Source organism: Diadema antillarum, unplaced genomic scaffold (genome assembly GCF_040938485.1).
Source record: "Diadema antillarum isolate AM-2024a unplaced genomic scaffold, OU_Dant_1.0 seq00000297_RagTag, whole genome shotgun sequence".
Classification (NCBI taxonomy): Eukaryota; Metazoa; Echinodermata; class Echinoidea; order Diadematoida; family Diadematidae; genus Diadema; species Diadema antillarum.
The window spans coordinates 2,514,829-2,534,290 of NW_027271320.1; the positions used below are offsets into that span (position 1 = coordinate 2,514,829).

The following is a 19,462-nucleotide window of genomic DNA, read 5'->3' on the forward strand; positions in this document are numbered from 1 at the left end:
GATAGCCAAAGTACACATAATACGCACACACACTCTTGCCCACACTCACGTAATACAATCACATACCCTTGACATATTAATGGACATACAATGTACATACGATACTACGTTTTTGTTTTCTAAAAGTAAAAACGACAACGTTCTCGAACCCCAAATTGTGAAGCTGGAATACACAGTCTCGCTGGGACTGGGAGCCATACCCGACGTCATCCAATGGAAAGAAAGAAGCTTCCCAAAATCTGCACAAAGACACAAATATAATTGGAAACACATTTACCTTATTTTAATCATTTTATTACCATATTTTAAGGCAGATAGTAAAAGTGTCTTTTTGTTCATACACTACAAACACTAGTCGTCATTAGATCCCTTGCCTCTATATTTTCAAAAATTACGAAACTTTCGATACGCAACAGGAAAACTGACAGGAGGCGGAAACAATCAGCTTTGATTTTTCCCGTACTCGGACTCCCGTACTCATTTGTAAGTCTTTGTGAAAAAAAAAAATCATCGAAAAAGGAAGAAACTAGGAATCAAATACACTTCAGTGTACATAGTACCGAGGACATGAATTATTATACCAACCTGTATATTGACTGATTTGTTGACGTTATATTGACCAATGGGAGCACTAGCTGGGCCTCCGTCACAAAGTTATTGTCGACGTCATGAAACCACCTTGAGAGGCCCCCACTGGTTGGAGGGTCGGTCTCGCTCAACCAGGAGGTAAATGGTGTTTCGACGTAATGTGGGGCGGTCTTCAGCATTTTCACGGTAGAATCGAAATCTCCTTCACTGGAACTGGAGTGTGGATGGCGAGAAAAACACACACACACACACACACACACACACACACACACACACACAAATGAATACTGAATGTAAGGCAAATATCATCAAGAACCATTAAGTGTGTGCGTGAATTTGTGATCTTTGCTTTGTGTGTTTGATCACCGCATGATAAACGAGGACATAAAGATCTAAAAGAAGTTTTATGTACTCAAGATGACAGAGGCATTCGAATTACAGTTTTGTTCTTTGTCGGAATATTGCATGGGGTCAATATTTTACTACATAACAATCTAAAATCATTGATACTAGTTTAGCTTATGTCCATGACACTACCTATCAGCAGCTGCATGAAGAGATAGACATAATTATTATACGATGTTTGATAACAATTAAGTTATCCGTACACCATAATGAGGATTACTGACATTTACCTGAAATCATAGTAGGTAATAGGCAAGGTGATGTTGCTTTCCCTGTCAACTGAGCCATTGACGCTATCTGTTGAATGTGAAACCCCCATATTGAAATAATCAATTATATTACATATTGGATCACATAGATACCTAAGAGAAGGGAGAGTTAAGAATGAAGGACAAAGTGATTATTTTGATTGAATGTTCTATTGGACAGAAATTATTTCTTTTTTCTGTCCCTCCTTTTTTGTTGAGAATTGATGATTATAATTAATGCTTAAAAAATAATTGCCTGTCCTTTATATTCTTTCCAAACAAAATGCAGATTACACATGATAATAACTAAAGATGGATAAAACGCTAGTACATTTCAGTGGGTGTTTAAAAAGTCTGAAATACATGTAGAAATGTTAAAACAATCTTACACCGTAAAGCAATTTATGAGAATGTAATAAATACAATTTGAAATAAGAGCAGTTGTCTGAATGAATGTTCATAATTGCATTACTTTGTAAGGCGTCTCTAAAGGTAAAAAAAAAAATGTGGGAAATTATGATACACAAGAAAATATTCATTAAAAAATGTCTGTTAATCATACTTTGCATATGTAACACATACATACATAATAATTATGATAGGGCGATATATTCTAAGTAGAGGAAACAATTAAGATGTCGCACGATAGCGAATAACATTAATTTCTGCGAAATATATTAATTTCAACATTCAAATTTAGACCATCCATATTCAAGAAAATCATTTGATTTTCAAAAATTCACTAAAATTACTCTTTCACCACCAGTGTGTAATACATAGAAACTAACAGGCAGGACTAACGCTTGTACACAATTATGCTCCTGTAGACATCCATTTATGGAATAAAGTAAACAATCTTCCTGACTTTAAGGCTTTCATCACTATCGTACCATATTAGATTATGCCAAAACGTTATTCTTGAATAAATTGTATTATATTTACTTATTTCTTTTTTGCTCCCTACTAACAGAACGATGATACGTATAAGGTGCAGCTTCACTTTCCTTTCCTTCAGTCACGAAACTTACTTGGTTCTGCCAAAGTCAAAACTGATGCACTGTTTCCAGCCACACTCGTGTTGCCATTAAACGTTAACGTGGCGGAGCACGTGTACAGGGTGTCCTCCTTTACCCCGTCGTCTGGTCCGAGAAGGAGGAAGAGCTCAGTCGTGTTGCCCGTGGCAACGAAACCTTTGTCACTGTTGCAGGTGACTGTGTACGTGTATGTCCTTCAATATCAGATAAAAAAAATACAAAAAGAGAAACATGTTCAAAGAAAGCTGCAAAGTTGCAGAGAAAAGTAAATACTGAAAAGTAGTTGGGCGGGGAAACGTTATGTAGAAAAAAAAAAGCTTGGTTTGTCTTTATTCTATGTCCTCTTTTCCTAAATTTTGTTTTCTTTTTGTTTCTTTGTTTTTACAGAATAAAGAATGACAAGAGAATAACAGTAGTAGGCAAAATATCAGCAACAAATAAATATGCGCTATAAAATAGAGATGCTGCATGAAAGAACAGTAGTTCACATTATTTGATTATTTTTAGTATATGTTACATATCATGGTCAAACTAGTTTCGAAACTAATTATTGCTTAATATACTTGACAACACATGTCTCTCACAGGAGCTTTGAATCGAATATGCATCTAGTGACAAAAGAGTAAAAGTAATGTTCTAAATATCAGCCGCTGATAAATATGCATTCTATATAACACAACCTGCATAAAGTCAGATAATAATATATTTAATTTTTCCTTTTTTATGCTAAGATCAAACTTCTTTCGACAGGCGTTGTAGCTTAAATACATAAAGATACCACCTTCGTCTATACGAGCAACCTTGACTCGAATATGTATAATACAATAATGTTTAAATGAAAACGCAATGTGACAGACATGTACCAGTTCACATAGGTATTTAGAGCCAGGTTGTCATCAAATATCGGGTAAGGCGTGTCAGGCGAGGACCACTTCGCAAGGATTGTCTGGTAGGCAGGGGCACTTGCCTCGAAATCCAGTGGAGCTGAGATGGGGCAATAAAGGGTCACGAAATATACATCAAGAGTTTCGGGGTGCTTGCCAATTTCCTGCTCAATCCTCTCATTTATTACGTGTTGTTTTGGTGATAGCTTTAGCTTCGAATTTCGAAAGAATTAAGAAATAATTATGTAGTTGTTGATCAATGCATTAGAAACAGTGCTTCTAACGAACAATTTGACCTTAACCCTATAAAGCCCAAGGAGGGGGGGGGGCACATTGTGCCCCCCTACCATATTTTTGTTTGGCGCTCCTACACCCTTTACCCGATTTCTACCAAATTTGGTGACTTTTCCTAAAATCTTATTGCGCACATTTTGATGTATAATTTAGCTATGTCCCATATTGCAGGTTGCCATGGCAACCATAAACTGCCAATCATGTTCGTCAGATTTTGCATGATTTTCTGTTCCAATTTCAGTTAACAGTATAATGATGGATGAAATGGAGGTTTTCTTGGCTGTAATTTGCTGAAGGACCAAAGGATGAAGGAATTATGGTTGTGAATTACCCTGAAATGGTTTTCTTATTATTTCCTTTATTTTCTATATGACATAGGCATCAAACAATAGATATAATAGAAATAATCAAAAATACAGCATTTTCCAAAGACTACCCTTTTATTTTGTGTTATCTTCACACAAGCTTTGCCTGTAATATCATTTGTTTATCATATTATCAATCTACAAACTCAAAATTACATTATTTTGGAAATATGAAATGTGATACCAATATATGTATCCATTCCAAGCAATACATCATAGGTTTCATATATTTCTTTATATTGCAATGAAAAGCGCCCCCATGTGTTGACCTTGAGAAATTTGAACCATAACAAAGAGTGAAGTTTGACTTGCTTTTCCTTTGTGGTAAATATGAAAGTGATTGATATAAAAAAAAAAGATATATACTGGGGATAAAGAAATAAACAGAAAAAACATGATTTTAGCGTATTTCCTATGTATTTCTTTATATTTTGGTAAAGACCGCCCTCTATGGATGACCTTGAGAAATTTCAAATGTTGGGTCATGTAGAGTACGAGTTGCTCTACCCATGTGCCAAATATGAAGGTCATACATCATATAATAAAGAAGTTCTATGGGGGGGGGGGCACAATGTGCCCCCCCCCCCCCCCTTGGGCCTGGAAGGGGTCAAAATAGCTTGGGCTTTATAGGGTTAAACATACATTTTTTTGTATATTCGTTTTTTGTTTTGTTTTGTTTTCTTTTCTTTTTGATAGCGGGGGAATTACCCAAAGGGCCACTAACATCACAATGATTGAAAAAAATCCTTTCATTTCAATTACATAATTCGGTAAATTATTATATGTGACTCTGCACCTCAAAACAAACAAAAAGTCGCCAGACATGAGTTTTTAGCTAAGACCATATTCAGAAAGAGCAGACTTTAAGCTTTAAAATGATGTATAACTCAAATCAAATGGACTCTCCTAACCTATCTAAATACTGGAAAGAAAGCTCAAACTCAGGAAAAGTGTGAACTGAGAAAAGAGACTCTGAAGTACAGTGTCTATTCTTGAAAGCGCTTAATCTTTAGCAAACAGTGCTGGCTGCGCGATGAATGGGACAAAAAACAGGAAGTAAACCACCAGAGTAACAACAATGAAGGGATTATCAGATTAAAATGAAATTAAATATGCCTCATTAACACATTCTGTTCATAATTGATGCCAACTTTCAAAGCAGTAGCACTATCCTTTTAAAAGTTATTAGAGTTGAAAGTGAAGAGTGTGGACAAGGTTTTTCAGAAATGAAAATGGGATTCTAAAGACACACCTAATCACACTATTCTACCAAAAAATTTCGAGATAAACTGCTAAAACAACACACTTTCCTGCCCGTTTTATGATACCAAAAGTTAGCATAATGTAAAAGAAGACCTGCTCTTTCAGAAAATATGAAAAAGTCAAGTTCGGCTAGGTTGACCCATTTCACTTATTTTCAGTCCTCACGCAAAATCAGTGTGTGCGACTTTGTGTTTGTTTTGAGGTGCACGGTCACATATACATTATATATATATATATATATATATATATATATATATATATAATATACATATACATGTGTATATTGCGTGTAATGAGGGAAGCACCTAAATATCTTATCTTACCCTTGGTAATGTAGTATACGTATAAATGCAAGCACACACTAACACACAAACACACACAAACACACACACACACACACACACACACACGCATAAAACACATCTTCACTCGGTCAGACACAGTGATAAACTAAAACGTGCTTACTGCATTGAAAGAGTTTTTCGTCCCGGTTGAGGAAATATAACGGTGATCCTGACTTCTTCCGAACAAAGTGAGTGCCTACCAGCGAGGAGGGACCTTCACACTCTCCGCCGACTATGGCGCTCTGGATTTCATACATGGTGTAGAAGACGCCACAAGTGCAGACGAGGGGGTTTCCCGATATATCACTACCAGAAAATATTATGAAGACGAGAGAGAATTTACAAAAGAAATACCAAACATTACAAGCTCATGCATAAGTTAGGTGATTTCCGCATTTACCTTCACCACGCAGTAAATACCTAAAAATTATTTAGAGGCCCAGTCACATGCGATAATTTAGCGAAAGTAAACAAAAACTAACGTCACATTAGCAATAACCCTATAAAAGCCACTGATGAGGGAACATTTGGTGATGTCGCTAGTATCTAAAAACTCAGTATCAGGCTCTCTCGTTTGTTTGTTTGTTTGTTTGTTTGTTTGTTTGTTTGTTTGTTTGTTTTTTGGGGGGGTCATTGATATTCTGCCAGTGACTTATCAAATCATATGAGCATTGTCCTTTTATTATTTTTCTTTTTGCACATTGCATATTGGCTGTTTTACTGTGATGACTTCAGTGTTCATATACAGCCAATCGATATTATTATGTTTCACTATTGATGCATATTGTTTAATATCAATGTCTTGTTAACCTTATTCTCTTGTAAAAAAAAAAATACTATGATATGATTGTGCTGTGTTTGTTTGCTTTATTTTTTTTTTGTGGCGAAAAATGAAGTCGAAAAGAACTGAATACAGTTAACGAATCTACTACTTGTGCTGGAACAGGTATACTTCTTAAACTTGTCAACGAACCAGGCTCTACACACTTTACGGCAAAGGTTTGTCACTTTCATCCAGCACTGTTTTCATGTCTATTTCTCTCATTTTAATATTATTAATGATTTGTTTTTCATCCTTAAGTGTTCATAAGTACATTATTTTTTGTGTAATACATGTACAAGTACATGTATTGTTACTGTTATTTTCATCATTCACACTGATATAAATCTATTTGAAAAAATATATAGTGATTCATTTTGTACATATCTAACGTTTGAATACCTCGCCAAGAATATAAGGCTAAAACAAGTAAGCTAAGAATATTGTGCTGCTGTTGTTGTTGTTGTTTTCTGATATACCTCAATGTTAGATCACTAGTTTTAGAGAGATAGAGGGGGAGCATAATTAAAAAAAATAATAAACGGTCAGATTTGGCATTTCAAAGTGTTTCACTTACAATGACGTAACATTCAGGTGGCGAATGGAAGAATCGGTGCCAATGGTCTCAATATTATTATTCGTCAAATTTCTGCATATGAGAGAAAAAAAGTAAAGAAAAATACAAATGAACAAAGAAAACTCTAACATTAGAAAAAAAGTTAAACATTTAGATATGCTGCTTATGGTAATCTATAAGACTACACCGTGTCCGATCCATATAACGTCATGATTAAAAAAAGGCAAAAAAACACCCCTCTGATTCCGTCAATTAAAATATGAAACATAATAATTTGTCCACGAGCAAGTACGAAACTCATTCCATCGTTATGACTGCAACAAAAGTGAAAGCTATTTTCCTGTGCTATTACAATTTCGTACGGACACATTTTCTACACTGCAAGTGAAGAAAAAAATGTTTACAAACCTTCTTCACGTAATTTACACAGAACCATCCGTTCTTTTTGTATTTGGTTCCATGTAAAACATTAATTAAGCACTAACCAGTGAACCTGCTTGATCAGTTTTATACTCACATTGTGCGAAGATGTCCTAATCCGTCAAACGCTCCATCATCTAGTTCTGATATGGCGTTGTCATTTAGTGTCCTAGGAAAAAAAAAACGATTTTTTTTCTGTGTTTGCACTTTCTATAACCTTGAATACTTTAATAGTTACTACACCAAGTATGTTATTAATTATAAATTGAATGATTTATATGTATGCAAATTATGCTCGGATGAGGGGAAGGTGCATTGAAATGTTAATTGTAATTCGAATTATTTCGTTTGAGCAAACTACTGACAATCATGGTTTCTTTTTCCCATATTTTCTAAAAGAGCCTCTCTTCGTGTACGTCATTTGAAAGTTATGGATCACAAAGTGAATGAAAAAGTAAGTTTTATTGAAAAGCGGTTTTTCTACAACCCATTTTTGTTTTATTTTTTGTAAAGTAATATAATGAGGTATACCTTTAGAGGCCCCGTTGCATTTTTTTTTTAATTCTTTGCATACTCTTTATTTTCTACTATTATAACTTCTGAAAGGATACTTACTGCTTTGAAAGTTTGCATCAATCATGGACAGACTGTGTTAATAGAGAATGCTAGATTTCAGGTAAATCTGATTATCCCAGCGTTCGTTGTTTGTGGCCCTGTGCGTTACATCCCATCCATCGCACAGCAAGCATGGTTTGGTACTTAAAATATTAAGAGCTTGAATAGATCATATACTTCATCCTGCCTCTTTCCCAGTCCACACTTTTCCAGCGTGCGCGTTTTTTCAAATGTTTAGATAGCTTAGGAAAGTCAATTGCCATTGAGATAAACAGCTTTTTAAAGCTTTGAGTCTCTTCATTTAGAATCTGCCCTGAACAAAAAAAAAAAAAAAAAAGTGCACGGCGACTTCTTGTTAGTTGATGATGCACGATCACATTATTCTTGCTACAAAAGAGATGGCCAGGGTATAGTAGATAGACAAAAGTCAACATGCATTTGCATTGCATAGGACCTGTAACCTGTAATGGGTTCACGGTAAAAAAAAAATAATAATATATAAATAAATAAATAAAAATATATATATATATATATATATATATATATATATGCATATACATACATATACATTTTGATGGTACTTACAGGATTTCAAGGCTGCTTAGCGGAGAGAAAAGTGCCGCCGAAATGCGAGTAATGTGATTCTGCTGCAGATTTCTGCAAAGGAATAGAACATTGTGTTGAATGAAAATTGTAAACCAATGTATTCACTCGTCTTCAGTGAGATTATGGTAACAAGTTTTCTTATTTTGACCCAATGTTCCATTTGCCTTTCTTTGAACGTTATTAAGCATAAATCTTATGTTATTTTTTAGTGATATTCATCACTTCAAAGACAAGAAAATCAGAGCAAAACAAACTACAGATTATAAATGCGTTGCCAATTGCTGCAGGTTTACATAGTCTCTTTTAAATATCACCCATCTATCTTTCTTTCATTCAACCAATCTCTTCAGCTGCCTACAAATGACTGAATGAGAACTGCAGACGATATTCATAATTTTGACATAATGTGGCACCCCACACCCCCCCCCCAAAAAAAAAAATACTAATAACATAATACAAATGACAATGCCTTGTATATTCCCGGGAAGTTGTTGGATTTCTGTCGTCCTTGATCTATTACAATATTACTTGCCTGACAACTTTACCTGAGTATACATTTTCTACGCGCTTACGTGCATTGTTCTACAAATTGAGTCCCCACTCATGCACTCCTATAATTCAGCAGCCCTGCCATCAACCTTTTTCATCATTGCGATTTGTAGATCTTTAGAATAAAACTATTGTTATTCTTCGCCCCAACCACTGTGTATTCTGAAACTCTGTAACAAGTATAACATACTTTAACTGTTCAAATGAAAAGTTTGAAAATCATACTGAGGTCTCCTTTAAACCATGCGAGCGCGCATGCAGAATGACACTATCTGCAGAATACGCTTACGAAATCTGTGTGTTTAGCAACTGCAGCAATAAACGGGAATTTTATAAAACGTCATTCCAAACAATGATACAGATGCGCATTCCATGGAGCCCCGAATAGTTTTTGGTTAAATTGCCTTGGAAAAATAGCACTGGCATGAAGTTATACCATACTTACTTGACCCTTTTCATTTTTATCAGCGATATGCAACCAAGTGTAATTAAAAAGGAAAAAAAACCCAAAAGGAACAAACCAACTAAGATAACACAAATGTGATATTTTCCATACATGATACGAGTATTCGTGAGGAAAAGGAAAACGCCATCCGGAATCGTTCCAATCATATTTGATGCCAGGTCAATGTGTTCCATGTTCAGAGGCGAAAAAGCCAGTGCTGGAAAAACTTGCAGTCTGTTTTTTTCCAGAAACCTGGTGTGGTATATATATAACAATAAATCAAACACAATACAAGAAGTATAGCTTCCATAGTATCCATGATAAAGGCAAAAAAAAATGTGTTATTGTAAAAGACCTTCTTTTAAAATCTTAAAAATGGTCACTAAGAGCGAGGGTACACGCGTCGTTGTAACTCAGGATGAACAATTTCAGCAGTATGTCATTTGAGTTCAGAGTACTATTGACTAACCACCGACATCATTCGACATTACACAATAAAACAATTGGAACAGTTCTCGTTTGCATAGTCACGGGAATAACTGTCTAGAAGTACACGTTTTTCCCTTCAGCCTACGGTTATGGAATGCATTCAAATTCATTTTTGAGTGTGACAAAATGCATTGCCCCTTTGTATTATTGTAGACAACTACTTACACTCTTTCTGCTGAGACGTCTTCAAATGAATTGTCGGGAAGGGATGCGATCTTGTTATTTTGAATATGACTGTAAATATAAGGAAGATTGAGAAATACGACAGTCAGAACATTTTTTTTTTTCGAGCAAATTCATACATTCTATATGCATTTCTGTTTGCGGTGTTTCAATTTCTTCTCAAGCTCTGTTTGACATAGGGACAAAGCAATACAATTTAGACCAAGGAGACTAACAAAAATAATAGTATGTCGAAGTTAGCGCTGTGTTGTTAGCATAATGGTTAGTAGAAGAGGATTTCGATACAACCAACCTTTTCCTAATGTTACAGAAATGCTGTACGTTGCAATTTGCCTTTGAAAAAAAAATCTTCAAGCACCTTTTTTTAAGGGGAAAGGGGTCAAGGGATATCATTTAAACCTCAACCTACGAACTGTGCCTTTAGATTATGTTTCAACTTGTAAGACATTAGCGGAGAACGCAATATAATGACTATTTATGAGAAACTTTAGCTCTGAAATTATGATACTTTGAAAAATCACAGGGAAAGCGAAACAGTAAAAATACTCACATTTCGTCCATATCGCATGAACCCCCAAAGATCTTGCCTTCAATCTCCTGTATGACATTGTCTTGGAGGTACCTAGAATCGAACGTTTTACAGTTCAACATTAATCCAGTTACTTAAGCACGTCAATCAAACTACGTCAATTTCCACAAAAGGAGAGTAAGAAAGGTTCGTGTGCAGTAATTTTTCGTTGTTGTTCATGTTTGCCAATGCCTGGTTTCAAGACCACTGTTATATAAAAAAAGGTGTCTAATCTCCTCTACTAAACGAATGGAAACATGTAATGTTTAACAAAATAAACAGAAACCAACTGAAATTGCATGTCGTCGTTCGTTTCAAATAAAAAGTTTTAGAAGAAAACCAACTAAATACGCACTGTTTTCACTAAACCAGTACCAGGACAACAAATGCGACACGTATCTTCCTCTTTGCCAAGAACTGATTTTGTTTCCCCCCTTTAGTGTTCATTCTTGTCACTGCTGCTACTAATACTTTTGAAAGTTTAGGTGAATAGCTTCGAAATATCAAAGTTTTACAATGTCTAGTATAAAAGAAAAATCAAATCAGTTTTATTTACATCTTTTCTTAAAATGTACTTGATCATAAAATATTGAAAACTTTTCATTAATATATGAAGAGTTTGTTCGCAAAAACCGATAAGTCCATATTTGCCAAATGGAGATATTTGCGATTAAAAGTCAAGAACAATAAAGAGAATAATAAGAAAATTTTTGCTTCTTTTGACCATAACTTCAAAAATGAACCTTTATATGTAGTGACCAATATATCATTTAAAAGGTATTATTTTGTACTTTATGACAGAGACCGTACTTCAAAATCTTCAAAAGGACTTATCGGTTTTTACGAACAAACTCTTCATATAATAAGAATTAAATATAAAGGTTTTGTTTCAGGAAATCAAATACTTATATGAAATCCATCATTTTCTAAAAACTTACAGTTTTGTAGAAGAGTGATAACGTCTAGAGATCCGTACGTCATAAAAGGCTTCCGTCCCGATGAATGCTATGTCGTTTCGTTCCAAACGCCTAAAAGATAAAGTAGAGACAGACTAAGGAATTTTACCGCTACACATAGTTTAACTTCATGACATAGACGCGTGTCAGAAGTTGTCCTCATGTTCTTGTGGCAAATAAATGTTTAGCATATACATCACCTTATGAACATGGAATTGCTTGACAAGACACTTTTGTTTTCCTAGCAAACGTCTTTCGTTATTTTTCTTAACATAAATCCACTAACAGTTAAAAAGTTCTCGGACTTTGAATGTGTATGTCCTTGTTAACTCCTTCCGGTTTTAAAACATGAACATTTTGTCCATTGTATGTGCAGAGTGATTTACAACACCTTTATCTATCCTCTTGCACTTACAAATTGTCGTATACTCGCAGTCCGTAGAAGGCATGGGTAGGAAGTGACGTCAGAGAGAAGTAAGCCAGATTTCTATTCTCAGCAGATGGATAAAAATAAATGCATCAGAATTGTAAAAGTAACTATTGGTAGTAACACATTTATTTCATTTCGTACTGACGGCAAAGGTCTGATGTGTATTGAAAGGTAAATTATCAATAAAATTGGAAAATACACCAAACATTAACATTAAACAAAACCAACAAGGATTTAGGAAACTAATAATTTGGTTTTGACGTTTCAGTTCAAAACACTTCTTTTTGATAATTTCATACTGATGTTAATATTACTCAGTCTGAAACCAAGGTTGAATTTATTATTTCATTTTATTTTCCTTTCAAAAACAAGAAATGACATTTTGCATTTGTTATTGTTACATCAGATGTATATGAAAAAAGCCCGTGTATTTCACACAGTGCAATGTATATTTCACTCGGGAGGAATTTCAAATGTTCACGTACAACCATTATTGAACGTTACATATTGCTATATCCACTTACAATTCGGGGAGTTCAACGTCTACGAAGGCTCTGGTTTCAATCTTCTCTAGCAGGTTGTTGTTGATAGTGAATGAGATACTGCACAGTATAATAAAAATGATAATAATAATAATAATAATAACCTTTTTTTTTTCTACATTCAAGGTAACCACTGCACATAAGGAAACATTTACATTTTCCGTGTTGCCAAAGGTGTTGAAGCCTCGGTTTCAACTTGAACTAGCGAACTTCTTTAGCTCAATGAAATCATTAAAATTGTCTATATACATATACATTTAATGAGTGCCAATGGTTAGAAAGACCCATTTAATTGCCGAACGTTACGTAAACACTAATAGTCAAACATTATTATTCGGGGCCCACAGTCGAACAGGCTTGTTTCATTGTAGGTCCCGTTAAATTTATCTTTGAACAATCTGATCTAAACAAGTTATCATTATGATTACAATTTATATCATATATCTCTATTATTTTGTCCGTTTATTATTGACAGGATTCAAAAATCTGTGCTATTAATGTTTAATCTAATATTGATATTTGTGAAGTATAATATGAATTAAAACTTGCGAAGCAATCTGCTTTGATATAAACATTCTAGCGACTGTTTTACCTTTTCAATGTGTATACATGGAAAACTTAATACTGAAAAAAAAAGAAAAAATCCCAAAACATTTATGTTATTTGATATTTAAATTCATTGCAAGAAGATTGTCTCTGAATGACCTTGGGTCATAGGTATATCAAGGAAATAAAAATTTCTAAAACAGACGTGAAAAGAGGAAAAAAGAAAACACTATTATGCACAAAATACAACAACAACAAAAACGAGAAATCACCTCACAGACACTTCAACAAAAGATTCAGTTGCAATCACACGAATGTTGTTGTCATGTAGATTTCTGAAATGAGAGAAAACACATTAAGTAAATACTTGTAAATGCAGATTTGTAATTCTATTATTTAGAGTTCTGCCTCTTCGGTATTGATTTTTTTTTTTCTTATTGCCCATTTCGATTAATTTTTTACAAATCATTTGAAATGTAAGGAACCTTACACTAGATGACAAAGTAATATTAAAAAAAACATTTAGGCTTATATATATATATATATATATATATATATATGATTTATGTTTATTACAAGTCTACAAATCACATCTATTATGGTGATATTTGATTAGACTCGAGTGAGAAACGAAGCATTCTTTTTTGTATATCTATGTATCTGTCAATGATGTGCTGTAATTGTATTAGTTGGTAGTGAAATAAAAGAAATGCAACGAATATGAAAGCAAAAAAAATATGTAATCATGCATATGTATATACAACACATAGATATATATTATACATTCATATATATATATATATACTAAATATTAACGAAAATCTATGTAAGTACCCATAACTTACAAATATGTACAACGAACATTCTTGAAAGCGTCTTTTTCTATTCGGTCGATTCTGTTGTTCTGTAAGTAACTTTAAAAAAAAGAAATAGGGGAAAAAGTAAAACAATCATTCTAAACAAGATGTGCCGGAAGGCACATGGATTCAAATAAGTAATATTTATCTGACAGCTGATGCGTGTCGTGAGTTAAGAAACGGAATCGTTAGATTATTTTGCTCTGTTAACTAGCATTCATGCAGCATATTTCATCTTGAATCTGTTATGCTATTAGATAAGCGTGATTGGTATCTAAAAGATGTTTATAAAATCTAATTAGTAAGGGCATTATGAATGGAATGATCTGACAGGCAAATGCGGCATAACAATAAGAAAAACAAGAAAAAAAGTACAAGTACACGATTTTCATAATTTGTATTCGTTCGATAAAAGCTAGTCAGGTGTATCCTATGATGTTCGAAACAAGTGTTTCAGAAATGATATATGTATATGTATATATATATATATATATATATATATATATATATATATATATATATATATATATATATATATATATATATATATATATATATATGTATATTTCAATGTCAAAGACTTTTTCTCTCAATCACAGGATGTTAATATATATTGCCTGCAATAATGACATGTTTTACCCTATCTATCATTAATATTCAAAGCCCTTTTTCAGGAAATCGCGCTAAAACAGAAAATATGGTTATATTGTGAATCAGAATTTGAATTCAAATTAACTTAAAGGGGTATACTGTACAGATAGGTTGTTTCAAGGTTCCAAAAGGTCCTCGCCTTGATGGAAGTGATGCGATTAGATTGTAGATTCCTGTTAAAGAATTGATGTAGAAAGATGAATTTAACATTCTAGAAGAAAATGTAAAAATAATAGTATAAAAAACATACATGCTTATAGCGTTTCAAATTCTTGCTATCAATTCCAAATCACAAAATCCTGTCCGCAAAATCTGCTTAGTGTCATTTTATTTAAGGCGACAGTGGTTGGGAATCATTCCACTCTAATGTCTTAAGCTCATATATTTTACATTGCTTACTAAATTTTTACCTCAATTTTAAAAGACATAATCACTAACTTTAGATCCTAAACTGTTTTTGTTTATGTCTTGGTGGAATGAGATCCGATATGCAACATTTGATCAATAATTTTAGTCACCTTTGGTTCTCCCCTACTCTCCAAGAAAAGAAATATTAATAAAGGCGGTCCTAACGAGTCCTAGGACTTAAACTATTGATGTCTTCGCACATATGTGACCGTGCACCTCAAAACGAACATAAAGTCGCACACACTGATTTTGCGTGAGGACTGAAAATAAGTGAAATGGGTCAACCTAACCGAACTTGACTTTTTCATATTTTCTGAAAGAGTGGGTCTTCTTTTACATTATGCTAAAATTTGGTATCATAAAACGGGCAGGAAAGTGTGTTTTTCTAGCAGTTTATCTCGAACATTTTTGGTAGAATAGTGTGATTAGGTGTGTCTTTAGAATCCCTTTTTTCATTTCTGAAAAACCTTGTCCACACTCTTCACTTTCAACTCTAATAACTTTTGAAAGGATAGTGCTACTGCTTTGAAAGTTGGCATTAATTATGGACAGAATGTGTTAATGAGGCATGCTTAATTTCAGTTTAATCTGATAATCACTTCATTGTTGTTACTCTGGTGGTCTACTTCCTGTTTTTTGTCCCATTCATCGCACAGCCAGCACGGTTTGGTAAAGATTAAGCACTTGAATAGACATTGTACTTCAGAGCCTCTTTTCTCAGTTCATACTTTTCCTGAGTTTGTGCTTTCTTTCCAATATTTAGATAGGTTAGGAGAGTCCATTTGATTTGAGTTATAATTCATTTTAAAGCTTAAAGTCTGCTCTTTTAGAATATGATCTTAACTAAAAATTCATGTCTGGCGACTTTTTGTTTGTTTTGAGGTGCACAGTCACATATTATAGAACAATAATTGACCACGCTTGGTTCCACTTTACTTACTACCAAGATATAGGTAAGAGAAAAAAAAAGAAATATCAAGAGAAGAAAACTGGCAATTATAAGTAGGTTATTCTTAAATCACTTTTGTTATTGTTTGTTAATACATGTACCTGCTACAACTTATCTTACACCTTTGAATACTCAAATCGTCTGCTTTTAAAATGTGCTGCAAGTGTGACGAAGTTTTGAAGCATGTCTACCAATCAAAACAGGATAAACAATTAGCTTACAAATACGTCAGTTTCTTGTTGTGGAATCCCTTGACAAACGAGATATCTGTGAGCTCATTGTGTTCCAGATAGACAGAGGATATTCCTGTGACATGTGAAAATGTTTCCTCTTCGATATACGCGATCTCGTTATTTCTCAGATTAATCTGGCTGGTCAGAGGGCAGTCCTTGAAATGAACCTTCAGGATCCGTCCGAGTCTGTTGTTATCAAGCATCCTTTGAAACAAAAACACAACAATTTACCCTGCATCATGGAATTTACAAACAAAGTTATAAGGGTTCAAGGTAAAGAGTTTGTAAAGGTGTTGAAAAAAAATGGAAGGCATTCTTAAGAGCACTATTCTACAAAAAAAAAGGTTTTCAAATAAGAAAACTGCCGAAAACGGTTTGTTTAAAAACCCAAATAGGATTTACATTACCTAGGTAATTCGACATTTTATATGACATTCCAAAAGTGCGAAAAGCAATACAGTATACTTGAAAAAAAAAAACATTTTTGGCATAAAAAGAAAACAATTACAAACACTTATCATATCATACATGATTTGCCTATATAATTATGACTTTTCTTTTCATTTCAATTTTTTCAAGTCTTTTACAGATTTTTCTTTCACAGAATATTGGAAATAATTAGTTTCACAGCACTTGATCCCTCTGCTATTTGTTAGCAGCATATATTTGTAAATACACGAAAAGGCAATTAGCAAAAACAACTTCATTGCTGCCTCTTATGGGCTTTTAGCAAATGCATTGCTGTCATGAGATCAATAATTTCTAAATTTGATTGTGGCTATCAGATAAAGAAATTATTATAAATACACTCAATAAACACAAGCATGTTATCATCGTTATTAAATGATTTGCTTTATACCTGTCAGCTACTTATTCTCAAAAAGAGAATCTACTGTTGTACGCTTCTTTAAGAATTAATGCGTAGTGAATCCTAAACAGTTTAGTAATAGAAAGGGAAGTGCAAAACATATGAAGGACAAAGACATATTTACGAAGAGCGACTGTTTTGTTTCTTTATAACGTCAACATTATTGAAGGAATCTATTTTATCGATGAAAGGGATACTAATTCGGAAAAACTTGCTGTCAAACAAAAAATGGTTAAACTTGTGCTTTAAGCTCTAGTGTTACATAAATGAAAATTTCTCTTGAAAAAAAAAGAAGATTGCCTAGGATCACACATTTTAACTATACCTAATTAAAGTGGGTAAAGGGGCGTTTGACATTTTGTGACTTTCGTGAAGCACAGTTATTTATAGGCAGCAAAACATTTTCTTAACGTCAATCTAGAATAGTTCCTTATCTTATCAAATAAGATTTAAAATGCTGAAATTATTTTTGCATTATACTTAAAATTTGATTTTAATTGAAAGGAACACACTTTGTGAATTTTCTTGAAAAAAATTAACATTTACTTCCTCATCTAACATCACTCAACACTTACAATGTTGTCAGGCTAGTGCACCGATGGAAAGCAGTTTTCGGAAGAAAATCTATTTCATTTGTTGACAAAGAAAGGTAACTGAGAGAAGAGAGATTTGTAAAGACATTCTCGTGGAGAAAGTGAAATCTGTTCCCGCTGAGATATCTGAAACAACAAAACAAAACAAATACAATAGTCTATAACATTGACAAACAATTCACAATTGAAGAAAAACAAAAAACAAAAACAAAACTTTCTCTGCACATATCAACTGCCAAGCAATACGAAATGGTATATTACAGCAAACACCTGAAAACAGGACAAGGACCACATATCTTTTTTAATTTTTTTTTTTTTGTTAAAATAAATTAAATCAAAATTATCGCTGTCGAAAGAGTAGTGGTGAGGATTCATGGACGGGATAGGATTGCAGGACATATTTGTTTGTTTGTTTGTTTTTTCTGATATAAATCTGTTGTTTAAGGAAAGGATATCAACCCGTCAAGTGGAATTATGGGAGCTTAAGAACAACTTTAATGGCATTAAGAAACTATGATAGCTATTGTATATGGGTTATTTTGGACAACGAACACCTTTTTTTTAAAATAATTTTCCTTTCTCGTGTTAAATGTCTTTTTTTTTCTATATTGGAAAAGTTTGTTAGATTCGAACTCTCACTACGGAAACAGAAAATAGAAGTTGTATAAGAATACTACATTAAGCTGTAACAATTGCAGACATACATGTTTATCCACAAATACATGCATAACCTCAGCAAAGTATTCCTGAAAGAAGAGACAGCATTCACTCACATGCTTGAAATGTCCGCGGGGAAAGTCTCATCTTCAATCGAAATGATTCTATTGCTTCTGAGATACAGGTATCGGAGTGTCGTTAGATTCGAAAAAGTTCCTCGAAGAAGGTACGTTATGTCGTTTCCATCCAGGTTCCTACATGATCCAAAGATACAGACAAATAACATGATGATCCTACGACACATCCAGCTGAAGATTATCATCATGACAATACACTAGGAAACCAATAAAAAAGTCACCAATACTAACATGAATTATCCAGTTATTGAATGACAGATTTCAGAACAGCAGACTTCTAAGCTTCATATACCCAGATAACAATTCTCCGTTGGGCCAACGTCAGCAATGGTCGCCACGGTCGCGGCCGGCTAGATGACGTTGGCTCTATGTCGTGCCAAAGTCTTTATGTTCGCCATGGTCGCGGTCGGTGAGATGACGTTGGCTCAACGTTGGGTCAATGTCTTTATAATCGCCACTTGCGGTCGGTGGATATAGTTGGGTATCCTACGTTGGGCCAACGATGGCGATGGTCGGTACGGTTGCAGTTTGTAAACTAACGTTGGCGAAACGTTGGGCCACCGTCTCACCTTGTCGGTGATGCAAGATGGATATTGGTTGGTAATCCTACGTTGGGGCAACGTTGCCAATGGTCAGCGCGGTCGCAGTCGGTAAGCTAACGTTGGTACAAGGTTGGGCACTTGTTTTACTTTCGTTCCCGGGGGTAGGTGGAAATTATTTGGCAAACCTTCGTTGGGCCAACGGTGGCAATTTTTTGTTTTCGTACAGCCGGTAAGATAACGTCGGCACAACGTTGGACCACCCGTTTCACGTTTGTCATTGATGCAAAATGGATATTGGTTGGCTATCCTACATTGGGCCAACACTGCCCCGGTACATTGGCGATTTGTCGGCATGATCGCAGTCGGTATGCATATGTTGGAACAACATTAGTCCAT

At 34.2% G+C, this 19,462-nt stretch overlaps 1 protein-coding gene across 1 annotated transcript in view; it reads right to left on the reverse strand.

Moving 5' to 3' along the window:
* Positions 1 to 19,462, reverse strand: part of LOC139730192 (uncharacterized) — a 92,232-nt gene that overhangs the window by 35,505 nt on the left and 37,265 nt on the right. The window contains exons 6-12 of the mRNA XM_071641087.1: positions 10,680 to 10,751; positions 6,823 to 6,894; positions 5,547 to 5,731; positions 3,139 to 3,259; positions 2,270 to 2,469; positions 1,224 to 1,290; positions 150 to 239 (exon numbers count right to left, since the gene is read on the reverse strand). Coding sequence (XP_071497188.1) covers positions 150 to 239; positions 1,224 to 1,290; positions 2,270 to 2,469; positions 3,139 to 3,259; positions 5,547 to 5,731; positions 6,823 to 6,894; positions 10,680 to 10,751 — 807 coding nt within the window. The remainder of the gene's footprint in view (positions 1 to 149; positions 240 to 1,223; positions 1,291 to 2,269; positions 2,470 to 3,138; positions 3,260 to 5,546; positions 5,732 to 6,822; positions 6,895 to 10,679; positions 10,752 to 19,462) is intronic.